Below are 11,451 nucleotides of genomic sequence, written 5' to 3'. Positions count from 1 at the left end.
AAAAAAAAAAAGAAAAAGAAAAAGTTTGAAACATTAATTAAAACATAAATAAAATGTTTACATTTAAACATGTACCTTTTTATGATTTTGAATATATTGTTTTTGTCCTGAACCTATCTCATGATGCCTATTGATTATGGTTTTCCTTTAAAGCTCTTTTTTTTTTTTTTGAGGAAACAACTCTATGCATTTCTGTTTGTTTTTGAAACAGTTTCATTGTCACCCAGGCTGGAATGCAGTGGCCCAATCTTGGCTCACTGCAATCTCCGCCTCCCGGGTTCAAGCAATTCTCCTGCCTCAGCCTCCTGAGTAGCTGGGATTACAGGTGTGTGCCACTACACCTGGCTAATTTTTGTATTATTAGTAAAGATGGGGTTTCGCCATGTTGGCCAGGCTGGTCTTGAACTCTTGACCTCAAGTGGTCTGCCTGCCTTGGCCTCCCAAAGTGCTGGGATTACAGGTGTGAGCCACCGTGCCTGGCCTAATGCATTTCTTATATCTTCTACATTATAAATTGAAAATGGCTATAATATATGCAAGAAGTATGGAAAAATGAGGTCGAAAGTTTATTGATAATCTGGCAATTTGTGAGGTAAGAACTAGAACTGTGGATAATATTTTTAATGTTACTAATCTTGGTCAATATAAATTCCGCTATTATTTTGGTTGAAAAGTCTAAAGCAACATCATCTCATGCTATTTAAATCGAGTAATTGGCGAGCTGCAGGATAATATGCATTGTATAATCCCACTTTTATGGAAAAAAAAGAAGTATGTATACACATACATTCATATTGACACAATGAAAGGAATGGAAGGAATCACACTGAGCCAAGAAATGGCGGCAGATTTCACGTGGGGCTCTAAGGAGGCTTTTATTTTAACTTTAGATTCTACTAAATACATATTTAAAATAATTCTGCATTTTTGCCTTTGCTTTAATCATGAGTACATGTTACTATCACAATAAAAATGCACACCACAATATGAACCTCTCTATATAGGTAACAATCTTCAGATTAGTTCTTATATTTGCAGTTGAATATGATGGATGACAGAATAAATTTACCTAATTATATTTTTGGAAATGATGCCACAGCTATCAAATGTAATTTAATTCATAGCCCAACAACAAAGTCCAAACTTTGTTAAAATATAGAATTATAACCTAATCCTAGTTCCTGCCATAGTTAAACAAAAACAGCAAATGCAAATTCTAATTGTAAATCTAGATCTTCAGATTTTGGATAAGAATACTTGATTTGAATACATTCGAAGCTATGAATGCTTTCTTAAAATGCTTTCTGTGATGCAGTCTGTGATACAGTGGCACAGAAACTATGAAGTAGGAACTGTCATGAGATGTATAGAGATGGAATGTCTGTAAATTTGGGATGTCACTATGTCACGTGAGTTGTGATGGTGCCTGGGAACAAAATGCCATTTCTGAAAAACATGGACCAGTGAGTCATGGGCCTCATTTTCTAACTTACTGACCTAGCGATATTTGAGATATAAATAAAATAGATCAATCACAGATATGACCTTATTTTTATAGTTAATCAGATACTGTGAAAGTTTTTTTTTAAACTATCTTTACTACTTTTTAGAACTCTAAGAAGATGAAAACAAAATACAGAATAAATGAGAATACTCTCGACTTGTGTCTTCTGGTTAATCTTTCATTGATAACTTAGTCTTTACTGTACTCACGTGATCATGTCTTCTGGTTCTTTGTTTAACATCTGTACGTTAGTCAGCATCATACACCTTCCTACTTCTTTATCAAGGTGCCTTAAAATGTTGTCTACAGCTTTTCGTACTTGAGAGTAATATAAGGACATGCCTGAAAAACATGCATTATAGGTATACCTTCAACTGAATCTGTCAAAGGATATCCTGATTTATTCATCCTCTATAACATTTTTTACTGAAGACCTTAGGAGTCAATGACTTCCTTGAGCAAAAGGGCTGTCTGATTCAATCTCATCTGCACAGCTTTTAGCATAGTGCCTTGCACTTAGTAGGTGTTCACCAGATAATCATTTAAATTCAATTTATAGGAATTCGAATACTCAATTGGAAGTATTTTCCAGAAGAGTTAAAATAATAAGAAAATACAAAATTCAAATTAAAGCAATTTGAATTTTAAAGTTTATAGTTAGCATAAGAAAATTCACCATCATTAGTGATTATGTGAATAAAGAATAATTCTCATTTGGGGTTAGGACTTTAATAACTCCATATGACCCTCTGAAATATGTATGTTAATTTTTTAGTAAAATAAAATAACTTCACATTATAAATTCAAAAATGAAGAAAAACATATTTTAGCTATATTATTTTTATTGTTCTCATTAACTACACTGTCCATGTCCCACACTGGAAGATGAATGTGTATACGAATTATACAAATGAGAAGTAAATACCTTTGGATTTGAAATTTGTACCTTAGTGAAATAATTATTCATGATTATTCTCATGCATTACATCTTTTTTTTTTTTGAGATGGAGTTTCACTCTTGTTGTCCAGGCTGGAGCGGAATGGTGCGATCTTGGCTCATCGCAACCTCCGCCTCCCGGGTTCAAGCAATTCTCCTGCCTCAGCCTCCCAAGTTGCTGGGATTACAGGCATGCACCACCACACCCCGCTAATTTTGTATTTTTAGTAGAGACAGGGTTTCTCCATGTTGGTCAGGTTGGTCTCGAACTCCCAACCTCAGGTGGAGTTTCAGCCTCCCAAAGTGCTGGGATTACAGGCTTGAGCCACCGTGCCCAGCCTATTACATCTTTTAAAAGTCATTTAAACATTGCATAACTAAAGAGAAATATTTCAAAGCAAAAAGTTTCCTTGTGTTTCCCTCAGGTCTGTGGAATCCAGTAACTATCTTAATAAAGTTTGTAGTAGGTGTCTACATTTAGGTACTTGGTAACAAATGAACAAATGCAAAAAAATCACCTCTTTAGATAAGATAGTTAAATCAGAAAATCATCTCATGTAGTCTAAATCCACAATATAACTTGATATGTGTTGTGAGATTTCGCATGTTTAAAACACATGTTAAACTAATTTAACTAAAGAAAAAAAGAAGGAGATGAATGAATGAATTGATAAACAGGATTATCTAGTAAAACACACAGATGTCTTGGAAGCTTACTGAAAAATGTATTAATCAATATTAGAGGCTTAAAAAGACCGTAGATAAAAATCTAACATTTAAATGGCAAAATATTTACCAGGAAGTTCTGAAAAGTTTAAAGAGCAGTAAAACAAAACACAGCATGAATCAATCAAAACAATTAATGTTGGAATGTCTTATCACCTACTTCTATAAAGATTTTTCAAAAGTGCATCTCACTAAAGTTAAATACCTACTGGTCATTTTAAGGGCTTAATAAGGCTTAGTTCTAATGCACTCTGAAACTCACCTATCATTTTGGCTTCCTCTTCAGTTAGCGTTTTACTCAAATATGTTTTCTTTACTCTCAATGTGTTTCCTGAAGGAAGAACGGCTCCTGTAACTGGCATGGGAGGTTCCCCGTCTTTCTGCTGCAAGCTATCAGCTATGACCAAGAATGCCCGTAAACCAATGTTCATTCTCTGTAAGAGACATTAATTTCATGACAAAAGGAAAGGCCCAATTATTGTAGTGGAATACATCCATAAGTCTTTCAGAGAGTTAAGACTGAATTGCATGTAGATTAGTATAAGAATATAATTTAAAAGGCACGAGAGTGTAGGGCAATCTTATGAAAATAAAATTAAGTTTCTGTCACTGTTTTTTGTTGCTGCATCATAAGAAAACAACGGGGGATTTCACCAAATGTGGAGGGCATGTTTGAGATGGTCATGTACTATATTCAGTTGAGGGGAATGCTGGGTGTATCTCTAAAAGATATGCCTCATCCTCTGGAGCAGGTGTAACTAAGGAAAACTGAGGTAAATAAGGGCTTATGTGTCTCCTGGTAGAAGGGAGGCACCACATGTGTTAGCCCACAAAGACTGAACGGAAACACCTAGAGATCCAAATGGGAACCATAAAATGAACATTGCCTGCTCTCAACTGCAGGTCCTGACTTCTGATTTACAAAAGCCAGCAAGTTTGAGAATAAATTTTAAAAATTCAATGCCACAGAACCTGTTACTGATGAAAACACACGGGAGTGTAAGAAGAAATGTGATTGTGGCCCAGACTGATCTTCCTTAGGCTCAGGTATGGCACAACTGTGGACCTGAAATACAGCTTAGTAAGACAGGTGCTCCCCGCTAGTGCTCATCTTCAAAGCTCAGAAGGTACCTAAACATCTGTACTCCATTAAACAGCCATGTGTGAAAACTTTACACCAATATTTTTAAACCTCATGAAGTAGTAAGTTCCCCAAGTGTACTACTACCTACGGAAGAAAATAATGACGATTACTAGGACTGATGAAAAGAATTAGTTACAATTTATTGAGTCCCTAAAATATATCCAGAACTGCTCATTTAACTTTCATCCTTAACATAGCCATATAAGGAAGGTATTCCTATTTCTCAGGGTAAGGTATTCTCATTTTTTCAGGCGAGGAAACTAAGGTATAGTGGGAAGCTTTGCATCTAAATCTGGTTTGCCTGAATCACCTATTTAGTAGAACACGATTACATTTTATAACATAAAGTAACATAGACTTCTATTCATTTTAAAATAATTTATTCAAGCTTTAAGGAGCTGTCATAATTCAACCAGGACTTGGTAAACATTTCTCTGGCCCATTTATAAGCAATTCAATGTGTACTTTATGACTTTTTGGCCTTAAATGATATGCTTTCTCCATTTTCTAGAATGAAAGAGTATTACTTTAAAAAATCACCTGTGTATCAAAGCCCATTAGTTCCCTCTTTTGACAGTTCTTTTATGAGATGTTTCTAGGCTTGTGTGTGTCTCTCAAGACACAGTAATGTTGTGGATAAGAAAATAAAATGGTCAATTCAGCAGATGCAGTACTAATATAATAACTGTGGGATGACACATGTGGTCAAGCCTCAATTATCTGCCAGTGGATTATCCAATTTAGCAATCATCCTTGTCAGCTCTCTAAGTTTTCCTTTTCCCTGGACAACACTAAGGGCAGAAATAAGATGGGATAGTTTGGGACACACATTTTGAAGTTAACTTCAAAAATAATTTCTTTTTTTTAAAATTTCATATAGTTCTGCATCACACCTCTCCCTTTTATTTGCCTGGCCTTGGAAAATTACTTAACTTTTCCAAGTCCAGGTATCAGCTTCCTTTCTGTAAAATGAGGATAGTAATACCTATCAATCATATAGGGCTATTGTGAGAATTAAAGAAAAGGCGTGAAAAGCTGCCGATGGCAAATATCTATTGTAAGCCAGAATCCCCACTCTATTTTTTTTAAAATCAAGTTTATTGAGATATAAATTACATGTACTAAAAGTCGCTCCTTTTAGTTGTACAGTTCCTTGAGTTTAGAGAAACATACATAGTCAGGTAACCACCAACAGAATCAAGATCCAAAATATTTCCACCATGCCCAGAAAGTCCCTTGTGCCTTTTTGCAGTTAGTCTTAGCTCCTAACCCAAGCACATGACAAACTTTGTCTAATTTCCACCGATAGTTTTACCTTTTTCATTTACCTTGATGTAAATGGAATCAAACAGTACACAGCCTTTACATCTTGCTTTTTTCACTGAGCACGGTGCTTTTGAGATGTTATTCCAAGTATCAGCAGTTTGTTCATTTTTATTGCTAAACAGTATCCACTGTATTGATGATTCACAATTTGTTCAGCCATTCACTGGAGTTTGGACATGAGTCACTTTTTTATTTTCAGTGGTTATGAATGAGGCTGCTATAAATATTTGCACAAACCTTTGTGAACATGTGTTTGGTTTTCTCTACGAAAAATACCTTGGGATGGAATTGCTGAGTCATATGGTTAAGTATACATTTAATCTTGAAATTGTCATACTTTTCTAAAGTGGTTGTACCTTTTTGTAATCTCACTAGAATAGTATGAGGTTCTAGTTGCTCTTTTTCTTCCCCAGTACGTCTCGTTTTGGTTTTAAATTGAATTTCCTTAATGACTAATGATGTTGAATGTCTTTTCATGAGATTATTAGCCATTTGTATCTCTTCTTTGGTGAAGATGCTGTTCCTTTTGCCCATTTAAAAAACTGAGTTATTTTCTTATTATTGAAATGTGAGAATTCTCTACATAATCAGACGGAAGTCATTTGTCAGATGAGTTTCGTAAATATTTTCTCACAGTTTGTGGCTCTCCACTTTGTTAACTGTTTTTTGAAGTACAGACATTTTAAATTTTGATGTTCAATTTATCAACTTTTTTCTTGTATAGTTTATGATTTTTATGTCCTAGAAATGTTTGCCCACCTGAAGGTCATGAAAATTTTCTTCTGGGAGATGTATAGTATCAGGTTTTACATTTAGGTTTATGATCCATTTTGAGTTAATTTTTGTTTACAGTGCAAATTATAGGCTGAGGTTCAATATTTTGCAGGTGGATATCCAATTGTTTACCATCATTTATTTGAAAGATTATCTTCTATCCACTGAATTAACTTAGAATCATTGTTGAAAATCAATTGACCCTATATGTGTTGGTCTATTTCTAGATTCTCTATTCTGTTCAACTGGTTTTTATATTCATCCTTCTGCCAATACTACACTGCCTTGATCACTATACAACTTTACAGTAAGTCCTGAAATCAGGCCATGCTAGTCTTCTAATTTTACTCTTCTTTTACTAAATTATGTTGGTTATTCTAGTTCCTTTGATTTTCCATATAAATTTTAGTATCAGCTTATTGATTTCTACAGAAAAGGTATAGAGATTTTAATTGGGTTTATTATTATTGAGATTTCAGTTTAATCTACATAGATCAATTTGGGGACAACTGACCTCTTGTTGTTAACACTGAGTAATTCAATCTACAGTTATTTCTCTTCATTGTTTGGGTCTTCTTTGATTTCTCTCAGTATTTTGTAATTTTCAGTATTAAAATATTGCACATATTTTGTCAGCTTTAGTGCTAAGTATTTTGTTTTTCATTGTTACTGTAAATTGTTCAATTTCTAATTCTTCACTACTAGAATATATTGATTTTATTTCTCTTGTATCCTACAAACTTCCTAAAATCATTTATTAGTCCTAGTAGGTTTTCCTTAGGTTCTTTGTACATAAATAATCATGTTCTCTGTGATACAGACAATTTTATTTTTTCCTTTCCAATCTATATGCTTTTATTTCTTCTTCTTGTCACTAGCGCTGCATAAGACCTCTGGCTTCACGCTATTGTAGGTCAAGGAAAAACACAGAAATTGATGACCAAGAAACTCTTCTCACAGACCAGCAAGTCTTCATGACGATGAGGATGGATAGAGAAGGTCATGTAAGTGTGCACCAAAACAAGGCAATTACCTAGAAATTACTGAAGAGCTGAAGGGTGGCACAGCATAAACTTTACAGTAAGATAATCCTTTAGATCTCCAGGCCTTGTTCCACAAGCTACTTCGAAAATATTATTTAAGACCCAATCTGAACTGGTTTCCTGAGAACCAATGCCCTACAGCGTGTTTCATCGAGTGTATGACATCTGCTTTGCAGACTATGCTGTCCTCCTGTCTGCTTTTGAGTAGGGTTATGGGTATGCCTTTGGGCTTATAATTACCAACTACTGATAAATGCATTATTTCATAAATCTACAAGATCATGAGAAATGGAAGAAGATAACCAAATATTTACTCCCATTGGTATTTTTTCTTAAATCACGGTTCCAACTGCTCTACACAGAGAGGTTAACTAATTAAGCACTGACTGAATGAGGAGTTTGAGAAAAGAACCAAGAATACATTTTATAGACAGTGATAATGATGGTAGTAGCTTTTAACATGTCCTTTTTAGACAAGTAATCCAGTAATTTTGAGAACTGATTGTTAAAGACAGTAGAGCCATGACTGCTAAGAAATGAAGAATGTCTTGAGAACCTTCCCAGCAAGAGAAGGCTCTTCACTGTATAGCTCTGGGCCTCCTTCCAGCCAAAAGGCTCTGGTTTGGCACTGGCCCTACCCCCTCCCATTGGCCCAGAGACCCTGGCTGCAGTCATTCCAGAAGCCTGTGAGGTCACTGGACACCAGACAGAAACTCCCATTTTTGGACTTTTGTGCTGTTCCCAGATATGTGGCAACGTTAGTATCAAGAAGAGAATATGGGGTGTGGTGGGGAGCACGGGACAAACAGGGACCTGGGTCCCCCTGCTACCAACAAGCTGCCTGTCTCCAGCCTCTGGGCCCCCTTCCCCACTGACAGAATGAAGGAGGCAGATGATAATACAGAGATGATAGGAACTCTCTATGTATTTCATTTTTATGGTGTGCAGTTTCCTCTCTCCTTCTCTCCCTTTCTTCTTTCCCCCTTTTTCTTCTTAAGAGTTCGTAATGTACTCTTCCTAATATCACAATTCCTCTGCGAGTTGAAGTAGAAAAGCATTTTGTCATTTTTACTGGTGAAAAAGCTGGAGTTCATAGAGGTAAATGTCACACAGCTAGGAAAAGCAGCAGAGCCTGTGACAAGTGGCAAGTGGCAAGTTTGGCTCTGCTGACTTCTGGCCCAGTGTTCTTTCTACCACCTCATAGAAAAGGAGGCAGTGTGCCAGGCCTACTTTTGTTGGCTGACAGTGTTTTTAAAGTTTAAAATTATATGTGCTTTTCATGTGCACATCCTCCATTGCTCCACGATGTGTATGACACCCACTGTATACTCATCTCCACAATCTGCCTGCCCTGGAGTTGGGATGCGGTCACAGAAACAGATGTGCATACATTATTTATTTAATTTCGTTGTTTCACTGTTTTTATAATTACACATATTTGTTCTTCTCTGTTTCATCACTTCCCAACGCTAAATTTGTTAAACAGTTATAAGTAAAAGCACTGACTTTTCTCAAATAAAACAACCTGACTTTTAGTGATGAATTATCTTTTTGGGCAAGAATTACTCTGTTATACAAGAACAGAATATGGCAGCACATCAACCTTTCATCTAACCATTTCATTCTAAATCTATTCATCCAAAATTTTACTTCTGAAATTCCACCATCGTCTGAATTTGGACATTGACAGGAACAAATAGAAGACTCTGTGAGAAGACGTCCCTCACCCCATTCTCCAAAGCCACAAAGCAAAGGTATGGCTCCATGAAGATATGCTCTGTTAGAAGCACATAAAAGGATCATTCATACCTCTGGGTTGAGACTGAATGCTTTTGCTGGTTTTCCCACACAAAGAAAATCGAAAATGATTTCTTTCATTGCAAAATCTAAACGTTCCTATAGTAAAAACAAGAACACAAAATGAAAGTGTTAAAATATAAACTCAACATAAAATGGCTATTTTCATCAATAAGCACCAAGCAAACAGGTGGTGGCTAAAAGTGGGGGTGCACTGCTTGGTTTTGTGGCTTGCAAGGAACCTGGAGGAAGACCATGCCCATCTGAGCCGAGGGTAGGGCTGCTTCTGTTTTGTGTGGTGTGCAAGGAGGCCTTCATTATACAAAATATGTAATTGGCCCCTAAACCACACTATGACTAATGACAAAAGACCCCCCCGACAAATCAAATAACCAAACGCTTGGGGTATCTGGGCTTATAAAGACTGTGAACTCTTCCTACTTGTACTGTACCTCTTTGAAAATGCATTTTTAAAGAGATCACTGCAAAATGATCATTTTCTTTTACTCTCTAACATTACAAATCCTTTGGCTCATATTATAACAAACAATTCTGCATGTGAGACATGTAATCAACACATAAGATATATTAAGGTTACTTAATATATTGGGGTTTGTGTGTATATATATAGTATAACAGGTATAATACACCAGGTATACATATAATAATAGTTAATATGCATAATTAATATATTCAAAAATATATCAGGAATATATATATCAGGTATATATAATTAATATATATAAAAAATACATCAGGTATCTGTGTGTGTATATGTATGTGTGTATATACATATTTATTTATATATATATAAATAAAACAGGTTCATTTTATACAACATATTCCGGAATAAACAAAGCACATTCTCAGTCACATGATAATCATGTGCAGAAAAATTACATTAATTCTTTCACCTGCAGAGCAAACAATGTCCCTTCCCTAAGTACAAATACTACGGAGCTACTTCACTGCACCAAACACAAAGAGAGATATTACTGTCAAATCATCTGTGAAGCAGGAATTGAATCTTACACTTTATGTCCATATCAATTGTACCTCAACAGTACTTTCATGCCTATTATTTCTTTTTAAGCACACAATATTCTGAGGCAAGCATTTTCGTTCCCATTTTACAGATAAAGAAATAGAAAGAAGACATTCTCTGACTTGTTTAAGCTTACAGAGTTGGCTCATGGCAGAGGCTGGACTGGAATAATAGTCTTTTCCTGTTCCTATGCACAAGGAGGTTAAAGTTGTGGTAAACCCATTTACTCACAAAGTGTTTGGAAAAGTAAAACTCCTGGGTTCAAATAGTAAATTACATATTAAAAACTATGTTTAATATTACTGAAACTGTTAAGTCATTAATATACATAAAGCACTTAGAACAGTTCTTGGCAAAAGAGTGCTTGATAAATGCTAATATTCCTATTAAAATCTTTTTCATAGGTTGAAATAACATTATTATTTATTCCTCACATTTTGCTAAATTGTTCTCTTTTGGTTTTCTCTGAACATCAGACCCTTTGCTTCCTCTTTACTTGCAGAATCCAGAGCAGAGAAGCAGGAAAAAAACAGAGGTGAAGAGTCAAGATAATCTTACTAATTCATAGACTTTGTGACTCAGATGAGCCACTTAAACTCTGTCTCTGTTTCTTCATTTATCAGATGCTGAAAACAATTGATGTACTCAACTCAAAACTTGTTTTGAAGCAAAAGAATAGGCTGTGTGTGAAAACACTTTAAACCTTTCTCAGAAGTCTAAACACGTAAGATATTAATTTAGACTTTCCATCTTTTAGTACTTCATAAGAAGGAGGCTGGCTGCTTAAAAACCATTAGAAGATTCCCACCACCAGAATATTCTCCATTACCTGGGCAATGAACTGGATGATTTTCACAAAGATGTTCAGAGGCATGTCCCTTGGCACCACACCACGGGACCCTTTGGGGAAAAGTGTGGTGATGATGGTTATAAGTCGGCTGAAAGATAAAGGGGAAAAGAGAAAACAAGCAAGATTGGCTGAGCTCCAGTTCTGTAAGAGAAAATGGCAGATGTTTCATCTTATCTAAGTATCAGAGAGAATTCAGAAAAAGAAAACAAACCACCTCACCCCTTTCCATTAGCATAATTACTCTATGAAAAGTTTTTCTGGAAAACTAAGAGCAGATGGAAAATGATAGCGTTTTTTTTTTTTTT

At 35.4% G+C, this 11,451-nt stretch overlaps 1 protein-coding gene across 2 annotated transcripts in view; it reads right to left on the bottom strand.

The window, feature by feature from the left end:
- The window catches only part of FRY (furry homolog (Drosophila)), a 302,629-nt gene that overhangs the window by 169,104 nt on the left and 122,074 nt on the right, over positions 1-11,451 (bottom strand). For both annotated transcript variants that reach the window (XM_011997805.1, XM_011997806.1), the window contains exons 13-16: positions 11,126-11,234; positions 9,264-9,350; positions 3,430-3,601; positions 1,714-1,846 (exon numbers count right to left, since the gene is read on the bottom strand). In XM_011997805.1, the coding sequence (XP_011853195.1) occupies positions 1,714-1,846; positions 3,430-3,601; positions 9,264-9,350; positions 11,126-11,234 (501 nt within the window). The remainder of the gene's footprint in view (positions 1-1,713; positions 1,847-3,429; positions 3,602-9,263; positions 9,351-11,125; positions 11,235-11,451) is intronic.

This window comes from Mandrillus leucophaeus, unplaced genomic scaffold, assembly GCF_000951045.1.
Source record: "Mandrillus leucophaeus isolate KB7577 unplaced genomic scaffold, Mleu.le_1.0 Scaffold549, whole genome shotgun sequence".
In the NCBI taxonomy this organism is placed as follows: Eukaryota; Metazoa; Chordata; class Mammalia; order Primates; family Cercopithecidae; genus Mandrillus; species Mandrillus leucophaeus.
This window is presented reverse-complemented; position numbering and strand designations above follow the sequence as displayed.